Source organism: Schistocerca piceifrons, chromosome 2 (genome assembly GCF_021461385.2).
Source record: "Schistocerca piceifrons isolate TAMUIC-IGC-003096 chromosome 2, iqSchPice1.1, whole genome shotgun sequence".
NCBI lineage: Eukaryota > Metazoa > Arthropoda > Insecta > Orthoptera > Acrididae > Schistocerca > Schistocerca piceifrons.
The window spans coordinates 815,701,700-815,727,616 of NC_060139.1; the positions used below are offsets into that span (position 1 = coordinate 815,701,700).

Below are 25,917 nucleotides of genomic sequence, written 5' to 3' on the forward strand. Positions count from 1 at the left end.
TTATATGTGAGATGTTGAGTTCAATAAGTTTTTCGTTCCAAATTCTTACTGTTTTCTGTAACATGCTATTAAAGATAATTGGGGATAGGCCGTCACCTGGTCGTACGCCTGTTTTCATTTTGAAAGGGTGTGAAATTTTTCCCATAAATTTCACTGTACACACTGTTTCTGTAAGTGTTTCATTGATTAGGTTTGACAGTTTACACATTACGCCGAAATCTCGAATTATTTTGCATTACTTTTGTTGATTTTCGTCTTATAGACAACATGTCGTTCATTCCGTTCAGCTGCTCTTCCATGTCGTTAGCTGACTCTGACAGAATTGTATTGCCATTGACAACCATTGACTTTTTATTTCTTCTCCTTGATTATATCAAGGGTGATTCTGAGGAGGAGTGGAGACTGCACGGAAGAAAACATGCCACCCTTCACACACACACATACACACACATACACATACGAAGTATTGTACAGGAGAAGAACAGTAACCTGTAGTCTCCGTGTGACAGGTGCCCGTAACGTTAGAACGTACCTCCCGCGCATCTGGCGGCTGCCGGTGCCTCAGACAACGGCAGAACCGTTGTACGAAATGACCCGCTGAGGCACGAACTGTCAACTTCCGGGAAAAGCCCGCCGTTGTCCTCTAGTGGAACAAATAGGGCGCAGCGGGACGGCGGGCGTCCTTTGGAAAGCGCGTCTCGCCGAATGGGACACCCGGCGAGTGTGACGAAGCGCGCCCGGCGGCCGCTGCCTGCGATCCGACACGGCGGCCCCACTGTTCGCCCCCAGCTGCCAGACGCCCCGGGCCGTTCGCGGCGGCTCTTTTCTGGAGCGCGGCTACAGGAGTCTGCAGTTCTCACACAGCGCAGGGGCTGTCTTCAGGTGTGACCGTATTTATCTGGTAGGAGCAGCCTCGCAACCAGGGTAACACTCGGCATTTTACGACGCCTGTTCCACAAGTTTCAGACAGGCCTTCACTTTCTGTTTAGCAGAGAAACTCATCAATCTGTCTGAACGAAACACGTGCAAAGGTGAAGATGGGAAATCACGTATCTGAGGAGTTTGAAATTGTGACAGGATTCAAGCAAGGAGATGGGTTGTCCCCTATCCCGTTCAACTTCGCCCTCGAGAAGATCTTACGCGAGACCTTCCAAGAGAACGAAGAGATTGAAATCGAAGGAAATAGACTGGCATACTTAGCCTATACAGACGACATCTGTTTACTCTCTATGTCGGAAGAGGAGTTGGAGCAAATGACCAAAGCACTAAAGGAGGCTGCCAGCAAATTTGGGCTAAACATAAACGAAGCCAAGACAGAGTATCTCATTATGACGCGTGGTCATTGTCAGACTGCTGATCATCTACAATCACTGCAGGTTGCGGACCAGTCCTACAAGAGAGTGCAAGAATTCAAATACTTAGGGGCACTTTTCACTGAGAACTCGTCATGTGAAGCAGAGATCAATGCCAGAATACAAGCAGGAAACCGATTATACCACGGCCTAGCACAACTGCTTCGGTCCAGATATCTCTCCAGATAGTTCAAGATTCGACTGTAAAAAGCCCTGATACAGCCTGTTGTTCTATATGGCTGTGGGACATGGAGTATCCGGAAACAGGACTTCCATAAGCTCCTTGGTTTTGAGAGAAAAGTGCTTCGGAAGATCTTCGGTCCGGTTCTGGATGCAGATACAGGGGAATGGAGGATCAGATACAACCAAGAGCTTGAGGAACTATACCAGCAGCCCAACATAGCAGGAACTGTCAAAGCCAAACGAATGCAGTGGGCCGGCCATGTGGCCCGGATGGAGGATCACAGATGGCCTCGGAAGCTCCTGGATTTCACACCCACAGGAAAGAGACCGCCAGGGAGACCCAAGAAGCGATGGAGGGATAGACTCCATGAAGATTTAAACCAAGTGTCAATAGATGTGAACGGATAGCGAATAGCAGCAATGGACAGAATACAGTGGAGGAGGAAACTTGTAGATGCGTGCGGTCCATTGGGCTGATCACGTAGTAGTAGTAGTAGTAGTAGTAGTACCACCTAATAGAAACAGGAAGCACCGAATACTCCATCGACACGAACAAGTTACACCAAGTACCTATAAGGTGTGAACTCGTGAACAGGGAACAGAAACTAAGCGAGGCGTTCACACATACACACGGTTCAGTTTCTGCTTTAACCTGATAGCGACTGGGTCTCTTTGCGTTTGACTGGATTGTACAACTGTACCGAAGCGAAACGTGGACGATGAACAGTTCAGACAGGAGCAGAATAAAAGTGTTCGATATGTGGTGCTACAGAAGAATGCTGAAGACTGGATGGCTAGATCGCGTGACTAATGAGGAGGTACTGAATAGGAGAGTTGGGGAGAAGAGAAATTTGTGGCATAACGTGACTGAAAGAAGGGATCGGTTGATAGGACACATTCTGAGACGTCAAGGAACCGTGAATTTAGTGTTGGAGATAGCTGTGGGGGGTTAAAACTGCAGAGGGAGTTCAGGAGACGAGTACAGTAAATAGGGGCAAAATGGAAGAGGGTTGCAGTAGCTATTCGGAGATGAAGAGGCTTGCACAGGATAGAGTAGCGTGGAGAGATGCATCAAACCGGTCTTCTGACTGAAGACCACAGTAACAACAACAACACTCATCAGCTTACTGGGAATAGGACTGGATATTAATACTGATAAATCCAAATATCTTTACCTCCCAACAGCAAATTAATGAGCACAAAAAAAAAAAAAATGGTTCAAATGGCTCTGAGCACCATGGGACTTAACATCTATGGTCATCAGTCCCCTAGAACTTACAACTACTTAAACCTAACTAACCTAAGGACATCACACAACACCCAGCCATCACGAGGCAGAGAAAATACCTGACCCCGCCGGGAATCTAACCCGGGAACCCGGGCGTGGGAAGCGAGAACGCTACCGCACGACCACGAGATGCGGGCTAATGAGCACATATAATGTTTGTTCCCTGATGGTGATGCTGTCTTTACAATACGACAGGGGTCCTATTCACACAGCTGGCATCGTCCAAAGCTGATTTCGTGTGCACGAGGATGAATTGTCGCATCTTCCCTGGCCACCACAGACACCAGGCCTAAATACACTACTGGCCATTAAAATTGCTACACCACGAAGATGACGTGCTACAGACGCGAAATTTAACCGACTGGAAGAAGATGCTGTGATATGTAAATGATTAGGTTTTCAGAGCATTCACACAAGGTTGGCGCCGGTGGCGACACCTACAACGTGCTGAGATGAGGAAAGTTTCCAACCGATTCCTCATACACAAACAACAGTTGACCGGCGTTGCCTGCTGAAACGTTATTGTGATGCCTCGTGTAAGGAGGAGAAATGCGTACCATCACGTTTCCGACTTTGATAAAAGTAGCCTATCGCGATTGCGGTTTATCGTATCGCGACATTGCTGCTAACGTTGGTCGAGATCCAATGACTGTTAGCAGAATATGGAATCGGTGGGTTCAGGAGGGTAATACGCAACGCCGTGCTGGATCCCAACGGTCTCGTATCACGTCCAGTCCAGATGACAGGCATCTTATCCGCATGGCTGTATCGGATCGTGCAGCAACGTCTCGATCCCTGAGTCAACAGATGGGGACGTTTGCATGACAACAACCATCTGCACGAACAGTTCGACGATGATTGCAGCAGCATGGACTATCAGCTCGGAGACCATGGCTGCGGTTACCCTTGACGCTGCATCACAGACAGGAGCGCCTGCGATGGTGTACTCAACGAGGAACCTGGGTGCACGAACCGCAAAACGTCATTTTTTCGGAGGAATCCATGTTCTGTTTACAGCATCATGATTGTCGCATCCGAGTTTGGCGACATCGCAGCGAACGCACATTGGAAGTTTCTATTCGTCATCGCCATACTGATGTATCACCCGGCGTGATGGTATGAGTTGCCATTGGTTACACGTCTCGGGCACCCCTTGTTCGCGTTGACGGCACTTTGAACAGTGGACATTTCAGATGTGTAACGACCCGTGGCTCTACCCTTCATTCGATCCCTGTAATGCCCCACATTTCATCAGCATAAAGCAGGACCGCATGTTGCAGGTGCTGAACGGGCCTTTCTGGATACAGAAAATGTTAGACTGCTGTCCTGGCCAGCACATTCTCCAGATCTCTCACCAATTGAAAACGCCTGGTCAATGGTGGCCGAGCAACTGGCTCGTCACAATACGCCAGTCACTACTCTTGATGAACTGTGGTATGGTGTTGAAGCTGCATGGGCAGCTGTATCTGTACACGCCATCCTAGCTCTGATAGAATGCCCAGGCGTATCAAGGCCGTTATTACGGCCAGAGGTGGTTGTTCTGGGTACTGATTTCTCAGGATCTATGCACCCAAATTGCGTGAAAATGTAATCACATGTCAATTCTAATATAATATATTTGTCCAATGAATACCCATTTATCATCTGCATTTCTTCTTGGTGTAGCAATTTTAATGGCCAGTAGTGTATACTGAGTCTTTGTGGTCTACTTTCGAGAGAAGGGTGCACGATCGTTATTCACCTCCATCATCGGTACCTGCACTTGCCAATATTTTGCAGGAAGAGTGGTATAAGATTCACTTGAAAAGCACACAACGCCTGTACTTGTCCATCTCGACACGACTGGAAGTTGTTTTTCAATACCAACGGTTTGTTGCACCGCATTTGGCACGGCACTGTGTTTTTAGTGTTTCTGTATTTCTGTTGGCCCTTGTAGATGGACTCCCAGGTAGTACTTTGGGGCTCACGAGTGATTCCTTCCGCTGATTTCATGCCTCTTTGTACAACCACTCTCCGCAGTGCTCAACACTGCTTGTCCGTCAGTACGTGACGTCCGCCTGCTCTTGATTTACCTGTGGGTGTTCCTTCGCATTTCCATTACACTCTTACATCACCCACACGCGCCGGCTGTTGTGACCGAGCGGATGTAGGCGCTTCAGTCCGGAACCGCGCTGCTGCTACGGTTGCAGGGTCGAATCCTGCCTCGGGCATGGATGTGCGTGATGTCCTTAGGTTAGTTAGGTTTAAGTAGTTCTAAGTCTAGGGGACTGATGACCTCAGATGTTAAGTCCCATAGTGTTCAGAGCCATTTGAACCATTTTTCACCAACACGCGACTTGGGCAGCTTTAGAAGGTTTTAAACGTCCATGACGGATTTGTTAGTCAGCTGTCATGCAACGACTAATCCGCGTTCGAAGTCACTCAGCTCGCCTGACTGACCCATTCTGCTGCTCCCCGCCTCCCTTTACACTGATGGGTTGACCTCTCGTGACATCTAGTGGCCAATTCCGCATTACATAGAGGTATCCGGATACTCTTCATCGGACAACGTGGAATGAATGAGCCATTCACATCGCGGAACTAGCACAGTGATTTTAGTTCCTCATTACTAAATACCTGTTGTTCAAAATGATGCAAAAAAAAAAAAATTTCAACCGTATCTTGACGTTTCGGGTCCTCGTCCTTCGGAAGGAGAAAAGCACGTATAGTACTTAAACACGCTGCGGTAATTTACTGTTACTGTAATAAACGCAGAGAGAGAGAGAGAGAGAGAGAGCTGACACTTTGTGCCACAGGTCCGAGCAGCGCCGACGAGTCGGACACGGAGTCCGAGCCGGGCATCCCACTGAAGCGCAAGCAGCGGCGGTCGCGGACCACGTTCTCCGGAGACCAGCTGGAGACGCTGGAGCGCGCCTTCCAGCGCACGCAGTACCCAGACGTCTACACCCGCGAGGAGCTTGCCCAGAAGTAAGTGGCATTCGATAAAAAAAAATGCTTAAGCATAATTTACAAGCTCATTAATAGGAGGGCCTGTGTTTGTCGTTCTGCATGACTGGAGGTGGAGTATTGCTTGACTGAAACTTAGCAAAAAATGACATACATTACAAATGATTGAAGCGATTTCACAGCTCTACAATAACTTTATTATTTGAGATATTTTCACAATGCTTTGCACACACATACAAAAACTCAACAAGTTTTTTTAGGCATTCACAAATGTTCGATATGTGCCCCTTTAGTGATTCGGCAGACATCAAGCCAATAATCAAATTCCTCCCACACTCGGCGCAGCATGCCCCCATCAATGAGTTCGAAAGCATCGTTGATGCGAGATCGCAGTTCTAGCACGTTTCTTGGTAGAGGAGGTTTAAACACTGAATCTTTCACACAACCCCACAGAAAGAAATCGCATGGGGTTAAGTCGGGAGAGCGTGGAGGCCATGACATGAATTGCTGATCATGATCTCCACCACGACCGATCCATCGGTTTTCCAATCTCCTGTTTAAGAAATGCCGAACATCGTGATGAAAGTGCGGTGGAGCACCATCCTGTTGAAAGATGAAGTCGGCGCTGTCGGTCTCCAGTTGTGGCATGAGCCAATTTTACAGCATGTCCAGATACACGTGTCCTGTAACTTTTTTTTCGCAGAAGAGAAAGGGGCCGTAAACTTTAAACCGTGAGATTGCACAAAACACGTTAACTTTTGGTGAATTGCGAATTTGCTGCACGAATGCGTGAGGATTCTCTACCGCCCAGATTCGCACATTGTGTCTGTTCACTTCACCATTAAGAAAAAATGTTGCATCATCACTGAAAACAAGTTTCGCACTGAACGCATCCTCTTCCATGAGCTGTTGCAACCGCGCCGAAAATTCAAAGCGTTTGACTTTGTCATTGGGTGTCAGGGCTTGTAGCAATTGTAAACGGTAAGGCTTCTGCTTTAGCCTCTTCCGTAAGATTTTCCAAACCGTCGGCTGTGGTACGTTTAGCTGCCTGCTTGCTTTATTCTTCGACTTCCGGGGGCTACGCGTGAAACTTGGCCGCACGCGTTCAACCGTTTCTTCGCTCACTGCAGGCCGACCCGTTGATTTCCCCTTACAGAGGCATCCGGAAGCTTTAAACTGCGCATACCATCGCCGAATGGAGTTAGCAGTTGGTGGATCTTTGTTGAACTTCGTCCTGGAATGTCGTTGCACTGTTATGACTGACTGATGTGAGTGCATTTCAAGCACGACATACGCTTTCTCGGATCCTGTCGCCATTTTGTCTCACTGCGCTCTCGAGCGCTCTGGTGGCAGAAACCTGAAGTGCGGCTTCAGCCGAACAAAACTTTATGAGTTTTTCTACGTATCTGTAGTGTGTCGTGACCATATGTCAATGAATGGAGCTACAGTGAATTTATGAAATCGCTTCAATCATTTGTAATAGCCCCGTACAGCTGATACAGCTATTACTCCAAATCACGATTTTTTAAAAATATTTTAAAGTTATAAATCATCGCCCTTTATTATAATATTATGTAGCAGGTGCTGATAGGCGCGAATATTACCGAACTATTAGTTTAATACGTTATGGCTGCAAATTCTAGCACGAAATATTTACAGAGGAATGGAGAAACTGGTAGAAGCCGACCTCGGAGAAGGTCAGTTTGTGTTCTGGAGAAATCATGAAACACGCGAGACAATACGTTTGAGAAAGCTTTTGATAATGTTCACTGTTATACTATCTTCGAAATTCTTATGGTAACAGGGGTAAAACACAGAGAAAGGTTATATTCAGTTCTCAGAATAAAAGTTTTTTTTGAAAAAAATTAGTACTGGAACCAGACGGCAGTTATAAGAAACGGAGGACATGAAAGGGAATAAGTGATTGTGAAGGGAATGAGACAGGCTTGTAGCCTGTCCCCGATGTTATTCAACCTGTGCACTGAACAAGTAGTAAAGGAACTCACGAAATTTTGGAGAAGGAATTAAAGATCAGGGAGAGGAAATAAAAGCTTGGAGGTTAGCCGATTACATTTTAATTTCGTCAGACACACGAAAGAACTTGAAAGTGCAGTTGAGCGGAGTCGACAGTGTCTTGAAAGGAGGATATAAGATGAATAGCAACAAAATCAAAGTAAAGGCAATGGTATGTACTCGAATTAAATCAGGCAGTGTTGAGTGAATTGGGTTAGGAAATGAACCACTAAAAGAAACAGATGAGTTTTGCCATTTGTGCATTAAAAGAACTGATCATGGCTGAAGTACAGAGGCTGGCAATGACAACAAAAACGTCTTTGAAGAAGAGAAAATCGTTAACATCAAAAATATATTTAAGTGTTACGAAGGTTTTCTGAATGAATTTGCCTAAATTATAGCCTCATACAGAAGTGAAACGTGGACGATAAGCAGTTCAGACATGAAGAGAGCCTTTTGAAAGGTGATGCTGAAGATTGTTTGGCATAACGTGACTAAAAGAAGGGCTCGGTTGATAGGACACAGAATGAGACATCAAGGCATCGTCAGTTTGGTATTGGAGCTGACTGTGGGGGTTTAAACTGCAGTGGGACTTCAGGAGACGATTACAGTAAACAGTATCAAAATGGATCAGGGTTGCAGTAGTTATTCGGAGATGAAAAGGCTTGCACATGACAGAGTAGCGTGGAGAGCCGCATCAAACGAGTCTTTGGACTGAAGACCGCAACAACAACTCACTAGCTTACTTGGAACAGGACTGGGAATTAATAGTGATAAAATCAAATATCTTGACGTCTCGCGGGAAACTACTGTAGCTTATATAGTAAGAAAACTTTGAAAAAATGGTTGAGTTCACTTACCTAGGAACGATTTTGACTGCAGACAACAATGTCAAAGAAGAAGTAAGTAGAAGAATACAACTGCTGAACATGGAACGAAAAAAAACAAATATCAACAAATTCAAAAAGACTCATAAGCTAAACCTGTTCAAACGTACACTTGTGAGACACTGAACACTAATAAAATTAGAGTAATGGAAACCAAAAATCCTTAAAAGAAAAAAATTGGAGAGAGATATTTGGAGAAGATAAAAGCACAGCAGAATGGGAAAAAATTAGCAAACACATAAAGTCTACAATTTATTTGGAGATCCATATAAATATCCAAAATTAAAGCAAGGGAACTCCGTCAGGTTGGACACTATTTGATCTCTGCAAGAAACGAAAGTTCACAAAGTGTGTCCAGGACAGAAACCTCTCGGAAGAACTAGACTACGTCTCTCTGACAACATCAGAGAAGATTTAAAAATCCTTTTCGGAAATTAAATACGTAGACGGAACTACGCAGGAAAGTTCTGCAAGATCAGTAGTGAAAAGGAAAGAAGAAATATTATGGTTTAACATTCCTTGGACAAAGAGGTCATTAGAGACGGAGCACAAGTTCGGACTGGGGAAGGAAAACGACCGTGTCCTGTTAAAGGAACCACCCGCCATTTGCGTTGAGCTATTTAGAGAAATCACGGAAAATCTATATCTGGATGACCGGACTGGGAAATCAATAGTCAAGAAAATTTATAGTCTGCGAAGATTGTTAGTAGTAATAATAATAATAACAATAATAATCTTACAATAAATTTGCAATCCTTCACTTCTGAGCTTTTTTATATGCTAGATAACTTTACGGCAGTGATCGAGTAACTATGTCGAGCATGGCGGAAGCCTGTTTGACATCATGAAATGCATTACTGATTCGGGCAATGAGCTCACAATATTGACAGCTCCCACCCAGAAAAGGAAAAGAAAAAAACAACTTTAAGTGGTTTTAAATCAGGCGAAACGCTGAGCAGACGACCGGCCTACTTGACCTATCCAATGTTATCAGAGAGCTGAGCTTACCAATGAATGACGCTCTATCGTTCTGGAATCAAAGATTGGTTCTCACATCAAGTGTCAATGGGCCCAATATATCCCCAAGTGTAGACTGCGGAAATTGAAGAGAAGCTGTTGTATTTAAGCATGATGGCAGAGATGCTACACGAATGTTCACGGGAAATCTTTTCTGGTGATATATAACAGCAACCACATATCGCAGATGTGACTAAACAGACTGACAAAAGACCCAGAACACATGAAACAGGCCTCATCTGTGGAAAGACTCGCTTATTGTGGAAGCTGAACGCGCATTACTGGCACTGTTACCTCAAAAACAGGCGTTCTCATATGAAACATCCAGCGCTCACATGCTTCGGCAGAAGTATCAAGGCGTGGTCTGCTGGAGGTACAGAAACACATCAACAAACAATAACGAATTGGTTACATTATATGACCAGTCCGCTTCATACATGCGTTTCACATAAAAATTAGAGGTTAAAAATAGGGTGTTTCTTGACAAAATATGGGTTAGTAAGTGATTTACCGTTCCCCAAAGTTTGCTAGAGAGATTATGGAGCTCTCTATGTACAAACTGCAGTATAAGGGCTGAGTCCTAAATGAGGAAAAGTAATCAGAGAATTGGATGCTGCTACGCATAACCAGTCAAGATCAGTTGACTTGTTTTCTTCCCGAAGTTATTGTTTTACAAAGTAACGAAAACTGGTAACAGTTTAACAAGACGGTGAGTAGCCTCTAGCTCCAGAAATGTTATTCTATCACAGATATACCACATAACCCACCAAGTCATGATTTGTATAAACCAACACTGGGAAGATATCCAAAAATACTCTACTTATCTGAAATCGCATGTGCACTTGTGAAGCAAATACTGACGATATTGTACATCAGCTCACGTCAAGCTTGAGCTGTATGCGGAAAGACTGGTCAGTATAGACTTTTTTTTTCACTAGCTGCTATTTTATGACCCACCGTCTAATTTCTTATGGTGGGTCGTATATTGCCACTTAGCCGCTGTGACTGGGTCCGGGGTCCGCAGTGACTGAAAGTAACACCACCCCGGCTCCCGTCCCCACTTACACCGTTGCCCGTGTCCCGCCACGTGGAGGCGGGCTCTGTTTGGATCCATTTGATATCTTTTTTTTGTGCAGCATTAGAAAAACTTATAACTAATACAAAATCAAGTAAGATATTAATAAACAAAACGAAATTAAATATTTAGAAAGAAGGAAGGAAGAGAACTGAATAGAGAAGTTATAGGTATAATATTGCCCGTCACCTGGTTGTGGGCGGCGGCCCGGGTCTTGGAATGACCCTCAAGGCGCTGGCCGTTGCTCACCATGCCTTTAACATCTACCATCCTAAAAACTACCTTAACTAGAAGAGATTAGGGTACCTTAAAGCTAGAAACTAAGACTAAGACATCCATGTCCAGCCTGCTAAACTATTTACGATATATAGACTACCACAACACACTTTACAGTTCTGTTGCTCTTTCCTCCTGGGTTATGTAAGCAAGCACGCAAACAGAAAAGTTGAAACTTCCTGGCTGATTAAAACTGTGTGCCGGACCGAGACTCGAACTCGGGACTTTTGCTTTTCGCGGGCAAGTGCTCTACCATCCGAGCTACCCATGCACGACTCACGACCCGTCTTCACAGGCGTAATTCAGCCATTACCTCTTGTCCCGCCTTCCATACTTCACAGAAACTCTCCTGCAAACCTTGCAGAACTAGCACACCTGGAAGAAAGGATATTGCGAAGACATGGCTTCGCCACAACCTGTGGGATGTTTCCAGAATGAAATTTTCATTCTGCAGCGGAGCGTGCGCTGTCATTAAACTTTCTGGCAGATTAAAACTTTGTGCCGGACCGGGACTTGAACTCGGGACCTTTGCCTTTCGCGGGCAAGGGCAAAGGTCCCGAAAGGCAAAGGTCCCGAGTTAGAGTCTCGGTCTGGTACACAGTTTTAATCTGCCAGAAAGTTTCATATCAGCGCACGCCCCATTGCAGAGTGAAAATTTCATTCTGCATACAAAAGTTCCCCGTACAGTTCTATATGTCATGAAATTCAGTTGCATTGCCCTTTACGGACACAGAAACAAGGAAAAATTATTTTAATTTTAGTAGTTCAGCTAGTGAGTACTACTGTACACAGAATAGTATTCATTATTTATGATTCACAGAGTACAGTCCTCACTCTTAAACAACGCTATAAAATCGACATCTCTTCACACTGTATATCAGTAAGGAATAGTACTTTGATGCTACTGTTGTAATAGGATTAAGAGGTATAACTGAAACTTACGTATTCTTTGTCGTTCTTCAGGACGAAGCTGACAGAGGCACGGGTGCAGGTGTGGTTCAGCAACAGGAGAGCACGCCTCCGCAAACAGCTGAACAGCCAGCAGCTGAACGCCTTCAACTCCATGTCGCTACAACCGGCATTCCCCACGCAGTACGATCCCACAGCCAACTTCAATGCACAGGGTGAGTGAGGCTGAGACACTGACAGTTTTATTACGACAAGGATCAAGAGAAAAGAACATGACTGGCATGAGCGTGGGAAAAAGTCCTTTTACTATAGTCAGCAATGCTTCAGAGCGTTTGATTTACTGTTCTTCGTCCTACATGCCAATTAAATGCCAAGCGGGTGTATTAGTTTCGCATGAGTTGCTGTGAGGTGTCCGAGTGCAGCGTTATGTTGTGTTTGTATTGTGCTGTGCTAATGCATATGATATCAAAGGAAGGAAGTCGGGGTGCATAGTTACGACGGTGACATATAACGTAAAATAGCCAATTTGCTTCTCTTAGGAAGCTTGTGAGAGGACTCTACAACAACAGATCCGAGCGGAGGAATTTAAAATAGGACGTGATCACACAATCTCTCAGCTGACACAACTTTAGTAGTTTAGCGATATTGATAATTATGATGGGGAGCCCATGTGGTGTGGTTTTCCGTGAACGTCATACTAAAACTGGTACAAGTTGGGTGAAACTACCGTTCACCAGCCGATAGTTCGTTCCAAGTAATGTAAGTATTCGAGTTACTGAAGTAACTGGGGAGTATTGATAGCCAAATATTCGTCATTGTACTGAACAGCTTTGAACATTCTTCTTCTGCCGTGTTTAATGATCATTAGGATGCACACACACTTCTGTAATGACTCAGACGGCTAGCTATTTCGATTACACCTTCAGTTACACTTTGGTACGACCATTTACAAACGGAGGTTTTACCTGAGACGAAGTTTCAAAGTTTTGATCTCCAAACTTCAAAAATGGAAACGTCAGCACACAGCAACATCGTTGCGGTTTCTATAACACCAGGCGGTCGGAAGATGTTCTGCTGCTCTGCGAGCTGCCTTCAGCGTCACAAAGTAGTTCCGCTGTTCACATATCCTCTGTAGAGCTGATTAATAATATTTTAAGTATCCGTTTATAAAAAAAGATGAGCTTTAAGTATGTGTACACTGCAGACACCTCACAAACGGCTTTCGTTTGACGTCTAGCGCCAAGAATAGTTTTTAAAATCAGTTTTAAAATGCAGTCTTTCGAATACCGTTAAGTTACTCCCTGTCTATGGCGGTCTGCATTAACTAGCCGTTCGTGAAACTGAGAAAGGTGTAGTTCAAAATTACTGCAGCGAAGTCGGTGCATATACTGCGAAGTGTAAAATTTTGCGAAAAGAATCTGTTCGAGGAAAAAGAAATACAAAATACTTCTTTGAGAAGGACTTTTAAAATATTTAGACGCTTCTGAATATGTATGATGCAGAAACGCATAACATGAAACCAAGCGTGATTTCACCATCTTCCACTTCAGTCGCACAGCAAGAAACTAAGAAACATGCGACTCTAAAAGTTCGTAAGCTTGCACAGCAAGTCTCAGTTTTAATAAAATCATTTTGGGCCTTAGGCCCGTCATTTTGAAACAGTAAAACAACTAAAATATCGTCGTTTCGAGCGTCTTTCAACGACCCTTTTCAGGGCGACTCAGCGCTGGTTCAAAATGGTTCTAATGGCTCTGAGCACTATGGGACTTAACATCTGAGGTCATCAGTCCCCTAGAACTTAGAACTACTTAAACCTAACGAATCTAAGGACACACACACACACATCCATGCCCGAGGCAGGATACGAACCTGCGACTGTTGCGGTCGCGCGGTTCTAGACTGAAGCGCCTAGAACCGCTCGGCCGCTACGGCCGGCGACTCAGCGGTGGAAATGATTGTTTAAACATCAGTATTTTAGTTGTTTTAGTGTTTCATAATGATGCGGGCAAATATCCAAAAGTGTATGATTCAAAGTTACTTGAATATGAAATCGAAAATGGTAGATGTTGAGCACACAATTAAAGGGAATTACACTTTAATTTGTGACATGATTGCCCCCTAAAAACCTCCCGGTTAATTTCTGTTTATACATTACCCATTTTGCGGTATAACTAACTTTGTTATGTAAATAAAGAAACTGTCAATTTTATGCAGGGTTGTTGTTATTCAGGAATTATAATTACTTACATGCATCCCTCAACCTCCGACTTTTATTTCGAAAATGACCAAAAAAAGCAACGGATGGCAAAGAAGGCAGCCAAGGGCGCAGCAACAGCACCGCCCTGACCCGGGGTGTTTGCTACCGCCATGCAGTAGCGCTATTCGGCCGATGCTGGAGTACTGTTTAATCTTCGTGTTTTATTACCCCCCCCCCCCCACCCCTTAATACTCAATGTCGTATTAGATTCATATCGCACCCCTTTGTCGAATGGGCATGTAAAATTCAGTTTTAAAATTCTTTTTGTTTGTAACGGGAAACAAACCGATGCTTACTGTCTAAACTGGACGTCGATGGAAAGATGTGACGAGCAGTATTTGTTTGTGCTGATGCCAACTATACAGGGTGTTACAAAAAGGTACGACCAAACTTTCAGGAAACATTCCTCACACACAAAGAAAGACAATATTTTATGTGGACATGTGTCCGGAAACGCTTACTTTCCATGTTAGAGATCATTTTATTACTTCTCTTCAAATCACATTAATCATGGAATGGAAACACACAGCAGCAGAACGTACCAGCGTGACTTCAAACACTTTGTTACAGGAAATGTTCAAAACGTCCTCCGTTAGCGAGGATACATGCATCCACCCTCCGTCGCATGGAATCCCTGATGCGCTGATGCAGCCATGGAGAATGGCGTGTTGTATCAGAGCCGTCCACAATACGAGGACGAAGGGCCTCTACATTTGGTACCGGGGTTGTGTAAACAAGAGCTTTCAAATGCCCCCATAAATGAAAGTAAAGAGGATTGAGGTCAGGAGAGCGTGGAGGCCATTGAATTGGTCCGCCTCTACCAATCCAACGGTCACCGAATCTGTTGTTGAGAAACGTACGAACACTTCGACTGAAATGTGCAGGAGCTCCATCGTGCATTAGCCACATGTTATGTCGTACTTGTAAAGGCACATGTTCTAGCAGCACAGGTAGAGTATCCCGTATGAAATCATGTTAACGTGCTCCATTGAGCGTAGGTGGAAGAACATGGGGCCCAATCAAGACATCATCAACAATGCCTTCCCAAATGTTCACAGAAAATCTGTGTTGATGACGTGATTGCACAACTGCGTGCGGATTCTCGTCAGCCCACTCATGTTGATTGTGAAAATTTACAATTTGATCACGTTGGAATGAAGCCTCATCCGTAAAGAGAACATTTGCACTGAAATGAGGATTGACACATTGCTGGATGAACCATTCGCAGATGTGTACCCGTGGGGGCCAATCAGCTGCTGATAGTGCCTGCACACGCTGTACATGGTACGGAAACAACTGGTTCTCCCGTAGCACTCTCCATACAGTGACGTGGTCAACGTTACCTTGTACAGCAGCAACTTCTCTGACGCTGACATTGGGGTTATCGTCAACTGCACGAAGCATTGCCTCGTCCATTGCAGGTGTCGTCGTCGTTCTAGGTCTTCCCCAGTCGCGAGTCATAGGCTGGAATTTTCCGTGCTCCCTAAGACGCCGATCAGTTGCTTCGAACGTCTTCCTGTCGGGACACCTTCGTTCTGGAAATCTGTCTCGATACAAACGTACCGAGCCACGGCTATTGCCCCGTGCTAATCCATACATCAAATGGGCATCTGCTGACTCCGCATTTGTAAGCATTGCACTGACTGCAAAACCACGTTCGTGATGAACACCAACCTGTTGATGCTACGTATTGATGTGCTTGCTGCTAGTACTGTAGAGCAATGAGTCGCATGTCAACACAAGCACCGAATTCAACATTACTTTCCTTCAATTGGGCCAACTGGCGGTGAATCGAGGAAGTACGGTACATACTGACGAAACTAAAATGAGCTCTAACATGGAAATTAAGCGTTTCCGGACACATGTGCACATAACATCCTTTCTTTATTTGTGTGTGAGGAATGTTTCCTGAAAGTTTGGCCGTACCTTTTTGTAACACCCTGTATATTGCAAACACGAAATTACAAATAGCTACTAAAAGCACCGGAGAATATGGGCCTCAAGGAACAGACCTCCCGCAATAATTCTTTGTTCAGAAGCAAAATATCAAGCAAATGTTGTTGCATAATTACCTTTATTGTGACTGTGTACGTTACGGAGCTGTACGCCATTTTCAAATATCACGCTATATTTTATATTCGCTAATCCACTTCGTACCATCAATATGTGTGGAAGAACGTATCACAGTTGAGATATTGCGTGTGTGACTGTCCGCTCGCTTTGGCTACTGGAGAGCGCAGAGCTGACTCTTGGCACGGAGAAAGTGGTGTATCGCGACCTGTGTGGGCGCGTCGGCGCACGGTAGCCGCGCCGGCGCCTGATGGACGGCAACCCGCGGCTCACAGCTGGCGACAAGCCGGCCTTGCGGTGTACATCACGGGGCCCCGGCGCGCCGCTCAATGGACCCTTAGCGTCAGCCGTTTACGGTCGCAGCAGGGCGTCGCGTCGCTGGCGGCGGGCGTGGCGCGAGATCTCCCTCTGTGTCGCAGGCCAGGGCGAGCGACTGTTTCAGCAACGGCATGCATCACACGCGGGGACGCCAACTGCGCACCGTAGATCAGCGCCAACAACTGCCGCCTAATTGGACGAGACACTGACGCGGACCCGGATGAGCATCCACTTGTTCTGCTGTCATTAAAGCAGGGTATCGATGTAAACTAGTGATGCCCACGTGACGAAGGAAGTAAGCGAGGATCCCACATACTAATTTGGAGTATTAGTGGATAACACCTGTCCCTCAGCTTCGTCCTAGGGTAGTGAATCTATCCTTGTATAATGGAGATTGTGTTAACAGTTGGCTGTCACCATCGCGCAGCGCCTTACTTGATGCTAATGTAAGAAGTAAGGTAGACTGCAGAATTCACATAGCAGAGTTTTGTTACGCGCCCGTACGACAGTGACCTACACAATTGAAACAGCAAAAACGCTAAAAAAAAAGAGCTGGCAGTTGCACTGTAAGATACGAAACATCAGAACATCGAATGAATTTACACAGCCACGAAATACGGAAGTCGTTCTCCTATTTAAAAAAAAAAAAAAAAAAAAAAAAAAAAAAAAAAACGATCTACTGGTCTGTGTGAACTGTTGTTCGTCTAATTTTATCTGCGCACTCTCTAAGAGGTAGAGATGTATGGGTTGAAGAACGTTCATAGTTTCTGTCCTGAAAGACGGTTCTTGAAACTTCCGAAGAAATCCACACGAGATGTCCATAACGCCCCTCAAAATCGTTGAGCATTTAGCATTTCAACCAGTTGACACTAAGTTCACAGACTAATTAGCTTTTGTTAATATACGACAGGATATATTTGGACGCACCATCACTGTAGCATCATTGATACAATACAATCATTGTCTGTTTTGTCCTCTTCTGACTTTCACATTCTCATTGAGTGATTTGATTTGACACAACCATGGAGACAAAAAAACAGTGGATTTGGCTCCCTGCTACCCACACCGACACTAACTATGTGCGGTATCTCTCCCTGTGACTCTAGTAAATTCAGCCAGTGCCCTTAAAGAGTAGTAGTAGGTCTCCGTTAGCGACAGTTTCTTCAGGATTTAGTGACCCAAATGTTTTGCGTCTTGTGATATCCAGTGCTTGGGATTGAAAAATTTAAGTAGCGCAGTTTCACCCCCTGTACAACATAGTCCGCACATGGAGAGTTCTTCCTCTGTTCCTATCGTGTTCAAATATTTCTTGAAGTTCCGATAGCCATTCATTAAACCAACCTTTAGTTCACTCCACATCCTGTTCAAGCACAGAATTACAGACCTTCGGCATCGTAAGGTTGCCATGTTTATTTTTTTTATTTTTATTTTTTTATGTTTTTTATTTTTTTTCTAGTCTTCCTGATCCAGCTACGTAGTTTAGATTTTACCATTCCCTTAGTAATTTCTGAGAACTCTTCTCGCGTAGAATATCACCGATCTCGGTAAAATATTTTAATATTGAATTAAAAACAGCCTTGACCGCAATAAAATATTTATTGTCAATGGTAACCGGTTTCGCTCAAAACAGATCATCTTCAGACATGCACGCCATGACGGCAGGCTCTGATGGTGAACAGAGCAGATGTCGTGGATCCACGAATGTCAACTGCTGCTCGACGTTCGTGGATCCACGATACCTTCTGAGAGCACCGCCACAGCCTGCCGTCATTTTGTATATGGTCCGAAGGTAGTCATATTTTAATCGAAACCAGTTATATTTGCGAAATAATGTTTTATTGGGGGTCAAGTCTGTTTTTAATTCAATTTTAAATGGTTCAAATGGCTCTGAGCACTATGGTATTTAACATCTGAGGTCATCAGTCCCCTAGAACTTAGAACTACTTGATCCTAACTATCCTAAGGACATCACACACCTCCATGCCCGAGGCAGGATTCGAACCTGGGACCGTAGCAGTCGCGCAGTTCTGGACTGAAGCGTCCAGAACCGCTCGGCCATCAGCGGCCGGGTCAATTTTAAATCTTCGTTTAGTGACAGTTATGTCAGTTTTCTGTCCATAAATTCATTACAATTCATATCTACATATAAAAAAGCCAGGCGTCTCATAATGAAGTATCTTCGTTAACATTAAAACAGCACAGGACGTAACAGTGTATATCAAGAGATACAGCGTTAAATATAATCTCTGTATACAATTTGCTGTCATATTTTTTACCAGACATCTTTTTTACATATACAGATACGAACTGTAACATTTTTACGAAGCCCCATGCAGTCGCGTTTCCTGCATGTGATCGGATTTTAAAGGTAAAGTTCTCCATTCTGACCCTATTGATCACAGACGAACAATCAGGTCCGATCGACCTGTGTCGCTGACGTCACAGGATGCGACGTGGTCAGCACTCCAATTTCCCGGTCGTTGTCGGGTTTCTTGACCATGGAACTGCTACTCATCTGTCGAGCAGCTCCTCAGATGGCGTCACGAGACTGAGAGCACCTCGTATCAGTCCTCCCAACAAAGAAGAATCCCTGACAGTATCAGGAACCGAATCCGGTTCCTCCGCACCGCAGTCGGCTACGGAGGCGAACGTGATCACATTATGTGATTCCTTTTACGAAACTGATTCGCATTTCGTTGATCCGGTTTGGCGCCAGCTGTTTAGGTCAGACCGTGACTCGATCGAGAATGTTCCACTTATTGTGAGCGGTCCCTTTAAACACAGGGGCTACCCGTCCACGCCTCCGGGGCCGACCCTAACTTCCATATCAGCAGTAAATTGCATAAATGCTTTGTTAGATGTTGCGGCATTTTTAACTCACTCACTCTTGACCACTTATTTATTGATTTTATACTGCCTTACGCGTTTCAGCCTTACACCATTCCCAGATGCTCAAAATATCTATAACACATTCGTAGGTAAAACGAAACAAGATGCAGACTCAAAGGTCATCAAATAATATACACCAGATACTTTGTATCGAAGTTTCATAAATTTTCGTTTGACCTAAGAATGTGCCAGAGATATTTTGAGCCTTTGGGAATGACGTAAGGCCGATTGTGTAATGAAGTGGCGCCGGCCGAAGTGGCCGTGCGGTTAAAGGCGCTGCAGTCTGAAACCGCAAGACCGCTACGGTCGCAGGTTCGAATCCTGCCTCGGGCATGGGTGTTTGTGATGTCCTTAGGTTAGTTAGGTTTAACTAGTTCTAAGTTCTAGGGGACTAATGACCTCAGCAGTTGAGTCCCATAGTGCTCAGAGCCATTGGAACCAATGAAGTGGCACTGAGCACTATGGGACTTAACTACTGAGGTCATCAATCCGCTAGAACTCAGAACTAGTTAAACCTAACTAAGCTAAGGACATCACACACACATCCATGCCCGAGGTAGGATTCGAACCTGCGACCGTAGCGGTCGCGCGGTTCCAGACTGTAGCGCCTAGAACCGGTCGCTCACACCGGTCGGCTAATTGTGTAAGGCAGCATAAAATTAATAAATACAGTGGTCAGGACTAGTATCAGTTTCTGAGTGCATGAAACTTCTCTATGACACGGAGGGCACAAACCTTACGCTCGCAGATTTCGTGATTCCTTCGAGGCATGGTTATGATGGTTACAATGTCTGTATTTGTAGAGTGTCTGTGTCTTCACGTTACAATGTGCTTCAGATGTGCATGCAAGTCTGAAGCACATTGTAATATGAATATAAAAAAGGTGTATAAACACGGACATTTTAACCATAAGTGATATATCCATACGATTTATCACAATAGTGGAAATAATAAAAAAAATATACAGTCAAATGGTGATACAGTTTTCATTAAAAAATGGTAAGCATTGGTTTCTGTGTGTATGAGTGTGTTGTGTTTGTTTGTTTGTTGCAGTCTCATTTGCGTAACAGATTGTTTTTTATTTTCATGCAACAGATGCCGGAATGGCTTATGTTTGAAAGCCAGAAATAAATGAAGAATATAACATGGGGCTATTGTGTTGGCGGTGCAGGCCACGCTAGCTCGTGGGCGCAGTCGGGCTACCCCACGGCGTACAACGCGGCAGCAGCCGCCGGCTACGGCGCAGCAGCAGCGGCCGAGGCGGCTGCGGCGGCGGCCGTGGCCGGGGGCGGCGTGGGCGGCGGCGTCGGCGTGGGCGGCATGGCGCAGGCGGCGGGCGGCGGCGCCGCGGTGGCGCAGTTCGGCGGCTACCCCGGCGCCGGGAGCGGCGCCGCGGCGCAGCACTGCCAGGCGTCGCCCTGGACGCGGCCGCACCCCCAGCACCCGCAGCCCGTCCAGACCAAGCAGGAGGTGTCGGCCGCCGCCGCCGCCGCTGCCGCCTGCTGGCCCGACAACTACAGGTAAACCACGCCTCTCCTTACGGCTGCGCTATTGCTAAATCGCTTTTTATAATACAGGCTGACTTTCCTGCGTGAATAGAAAATCTAACGACACACATACAGAGTGGCGCAGGGGAACGGGAAATTTTGAACGTTACAGTTGGCAGCATTGTAGCGCCGGCAGATGTTCGAAACTTTGCACAATTGATGTGAACGCATTGCCATTTAGTGATCATGGAGAACTGGATTGGTGCGGAACGTGCAATAGCTGTGAGAGCGTTTTACAAAAATGGTGATAGTGCGACTGCCGCGCAGAGAACTTTTCGACAGCGTTACCAGCTTGGACGTCATGGTCGTGTCCCATCTGCGCATGCGATTACAACGTGGGTGCGTAATTTTGAAGAAACAGGATCTGCCTTGAAAAAGAAACCTCCAGGTGGCATTCCAACGGTACGTACCCCAGAGAACATTGCAGCTGCTAGAGGTGCAAGCGAGAGAAGTCCTCGCCGCTCCGTTCGATAGCATGCATCTTCGCTAGGGATTAAGCGACGAAGCTTACAAAGAATACTGCACGAATTAGACTTCCATCCTTATAAGTTGCAGATTGTGCAACACTTACATGAACGAGACCCAGCGTCACGTATGGAGCTTAGTAGCCAGATATTGGCTAAAATCAACGAGGACGCGAATTTCCTTGGTAACTTATGGATATCAGACGAAGCCCGTTTCCACCTGAACGGATTCGTGAACAAACAGAATTTTCGTTATTGGGCACAGGACAATCCTTGTGAGTTTCAATAGCGACCACTACATAGCGCCAAGGTCACAGTATGGTGTGCTGTATCATGTCATGGTGTTATCGGCCCTTATTTTTTTGAACGTGAGGATGGTAGTGAGCCGGCCGTAGTGGCAGAGCGGTTAAAGGCGCTACAGTCTGGAACTGCACGACCGCTACGGTCGCAGGTTCGAATCCTGCCTCGGGCATGGATGTGTGTGATGTCCTTAGGTTAGTTAGGTTTAAGTAGTTCTAAGTCTGGGGGACTGATGACCACAGCAGTTAAGTCCCATAGTGCTCAGAGCCATTTGATGGTAGTGAAGTGACAGTAACATCCGCTCGATATGTTGAAATGCTTCAAACATTCTTTTCACCGAGACTGTACGAGCTTAATCTTAAGGTCGAAAACATGTGGTTTCAGCAGGACGGAGCCACGTCACACACTGCTCGACAATCGATGGCAGCAGTTCGTCAATTGTTTGGAAGACGCATTATTTCACGTAACGGTAACATTGCATGGCCTGCGAGATCCCCTGATCTTAGTCTGTGCGACTTCTTCCTGTGGGGATATCTTAAAGGCAAGGTGTACCGTACACGTCCTGCAACAATCCATGAACTGAAGGAGAACATTGAAAACGAAATCACTGCCATTCCCCAAGATTTGCTACACCGCGCATTCCAGAGTTTTCATAACAGGCTGTTAGAGTGTGAACGCTGAATGGGAGCACATCTTTCCGATGTCATCTTTAAAAAGTAAAGAGACACTTTTGGACATTTTGATTGTAAAGACATACTGAATAAGGGCTTACTGAATACATCCACTTTCGTTAATAAATTACCAGTTTTATGAATTTATTCATGGAAATGATGTTATTTCGAAATTTCCCGTTTACCTGCGCCATCCTGTATAATGGTGAAAGACGTCGAAAAAGTTACATTGCATTTTTCACGCTAATCAGTATGATTGGCTTCCAATAAGGAATGCAACACATTTTCTTTTCTGAAAACAGGTTGGTTTTATTCAGGATTCCAATACACGATATTATTCCCCATTCTGTTGGTTACAAAACCCTGTTTTCCAACATAACCTCCGTCCAATGTGACGGCCTCGCGTCACCTTACTGAGAAGGCCTCTATGCACGCATGATACTACTCAACTTGTCGCAGTCGGAGCCAACATCTCACTGCATCAATAACCTCCCCATCATCCACATATTGCTTCTCGCGGAGTGCATCCTGCTTTAGACCAAACAGACGGAAATTGGAAGGTGTGAGATACTGGTTTGGGGTGGGTAAGGAAGAACAGCCCAATGAAATTTTGTGAGCTCCTCTCGAATGCGTAGACTTGCGTGAGGCCTTCCGTTGTCATGGATAAGAAGCTGGTTTGCAATTTTGTGGCGCCGAACACGCTCAAGTCGTTTCTTTAGTTTCCTCAGTGTAGCACAACACATTTCAGAGTTGATCGTTGCACCATGAGGGAGGACATCAAACAGAATATCCCCTTCAGAGTCCCAGAAGACCGTCGCCATGACTTTATCGGCTGAGGGTGCGGCTTTGAACTTTTTCTTCGGACGAGAGGTGGTGTGGTACAACTCCGAGGAATGCCGTTTTCTTTCCAGTTCGAAGTGATCAACTCTTGCATCGCCATTGTTCGACAAAAAATTTTCGGTATCAACTTAACGCGCAAGCAATTCTGCACAGAAGGTCCTGTATTGCTTTTATGGTCTGGTGTTAGGCTGCGAGGAACCCAGCGGGCACACACCACTTGGTGGACGTGTCTTGCCAGCACTGTCAACAGAGAACATGGCTGGCAGCGAGGTGTTCGGTTGTGATCCTTCAGTAACCTCCAATGAGAGTGCCTGCCCGCTCCAACACTGTAGGAATCACAGCTGTATGCGGCCGTCCGGCACGCAGGAGATCGGACAGTTCTGTGCGACCATTTTGCGATGACGACATTCGCCCCGCCCAACGACTCGCGGTGCTTTTGTTCACTTCCAGGTCCCCGTAGACGTTCTGAGCACCTACGGTTACCTGCGATGCTCTGGTTTTCCGCCAACAGGACTTCAATGAAAGCTCTGCTTGGAACGTTTCTCCGTTCAGACGCTATTGTTAAGGCTACGGATAGCGCCGCCACGTATCAGAATTTCGTGTAAATATAGGAGATGATGCAAGAATATTCCATGATCTCCCACAGTACATTGCGAATTTTTTCAACCAAAATTCGGCAAGAAAAAATGTATTGCATTACTTATTGAACGCCTCTCATAGTTAGTGATGTCGTGTCCCGATAGTTGAATGGGCGCAGGTACGGTAGTTCAGCGTGTTCGGCCGGAGAGATGGTTGGCCTCTGTAATAAAAACTAATTGGAAGGATCAACAAAACGAACTTGACCGGATGTCGTGTGACACCCACACACACACACACAAAAAAAAAAGTGGTCAGCGTGACGGACTGCCGCCCTAAGGGCCCGGGTTCGATTCCCGGGTGTGTCGGGGATTTTCTCCGCTCAGGGACTGGGTGTTGTGTTGTCTTCATCATCATTTCATCCCCATCCGGCGCGCAGGTCGCCCAATGTTGCGTCGAATGCAATAAGACCTGCACCAAGGGGGCCGGACCTGCCCAGTCAGAGGCCTCCCGGCCACTGACGCCAAACGCTCATTTCCATTCCCGTAGTTACGCATGAATTCTTTTTCCGTGTAGAGCTACAGAAGAACAAATAAATAACTGAAAAAAAGACTAAAATTTCGCATCTGAAATGATAGCATTATAAAGATTTTATGAGGGCGCCTTCCTTTAAGCGAACTACATTGATCGCAAAATACACGAAAAATATCAGTACTGAACCAAGAAGAAGTAGGCTGAAACCTTGGAAACACGGTTATTCTGCGGGACTTGACGGGTGAGCTACTTGGTGAATGGTGTCCAACTAAGTTGCATACTTCTCACAGTGAACGCTTTCACGACTGGTTGTCGTAATTGCTGGTGAAGTTTCCGCACTGTATGATTGTCGTCCGTCAGAGGTGCTCCTGATTCTTTTGAGTGTTGCCGACTGATGGGTCGGATGTCAGAGAGAGACGTAACTACCAGGAAAATGGCAGATGTAATACTTATCAAAGATGAAACCTAACTATCGAGCTGTCATCTGCCAAAGATTATCTGCTGAGTCTATGGAGCTACTATCTATGGCTTCTTCTTTTGTGTTAAAACTGTCGCTATTCTTATGTATTTCGCTCGCTTCTCTTATAGCCCTTGAGAGTAATTCATCATAGTAGACAAAATTTTGGTTTCGGTAAACCTCACACCGTATCTGCTGACTAAAGAGCGTGTTATTCAACAACTGATTTCTCTTCCTTCCCCCAGCCGGCCGCGGTGGCCGAGTGGTTCTTGGCGCTTCAGTCCGGAACCGAGCGACTGCTACGGTCGCAGGTTTGAATCCTGCCTCGGGCATGGATGTGTGTGATGTCCTTAGGTTAGTTAGGTTTACGTAGTTCTAAGTTCTAGGGGACTGATGACCTCAGATGTTAAGTCCCTAGTGCTCAGAGCCATTTCAATCTTCCTCCCCTAGTCGACAAAGGCTTTCCTTCAGACCTCTATATTCACGCTTCTCTCTATAGTTCCAGTATAGACCTTGATGCAAGTAAGTACCCTGCATGCCCACGGAGAAGGGCTTCTATTCTTTTCTATCCATTATAGATCTGAAGGCTTGACTTATTTTCTTTGTTGGTCCAAAAACTGGCCTCGTGTCATTTTGTGTAAAAACTCACAGAGTTGATGAGTTACATTTTTAATTAAAGGGAAAACACTATGTTCTTCCATTTTCGTTTTCAATCCTTATCCTACTTACTTACACCCAGAACTCTATTTACTTTTTTTCCGCCGCCTATTTCCGACTCGGACGAGGAAGTCTCCCGCGAGGCTACTCATTTCTGATATCACTACCTACAACTGTTAGATACGACCGCAGGTGTCTGCCGAAGAATATTGGTGTATCTGTAAATATTTTACGTTAAATATTTTGCTACACCGAGGACATATACTACTAAATTATTCGTGTTGGCAGCTTTTAACAGTTGTACAACAACTACGGCGCTGCAAAGCGTCCAGTGTGTTCTCTATTGTTCCTGACTATTTTGTCCAGTGAGTTTATGTATATCGAGAAAGCA

At 45.3% G+C, this 25,917-nt stretch overlaps 1 protein-coding gene across 1 annotated transcript in view; it reads left to right on the forward strand.

Moving 5' to 3' along the window:
- LOC124775892 (protein gooseberry-like) overlaps positions 1-25,917 on the forward strand; it is a 250,532-nt gene that overhangs the window by 189,336 nt on the left and 35,279 nt on the right. The window contains exons 4-7 of the mRNA XM_047250727.1: positions 5,619-5,790; positions 12,001-12,161; positions 20,652-20,720; positions 20,856-21,000. Of these exons, the coding sequence (XP_047106683.1) occupies positions 5,619-5,790; positions 12,001-12,161; positions 20,652-20,720; positions 20,856-21,000 (547 nt within the window). The remainder of the gene's footprint in view (positions 1-5,618; positions 5,791-12,000; positions 12,162-20,651; positions 20,721-20,855; positions 21,001-25,917) is intronic.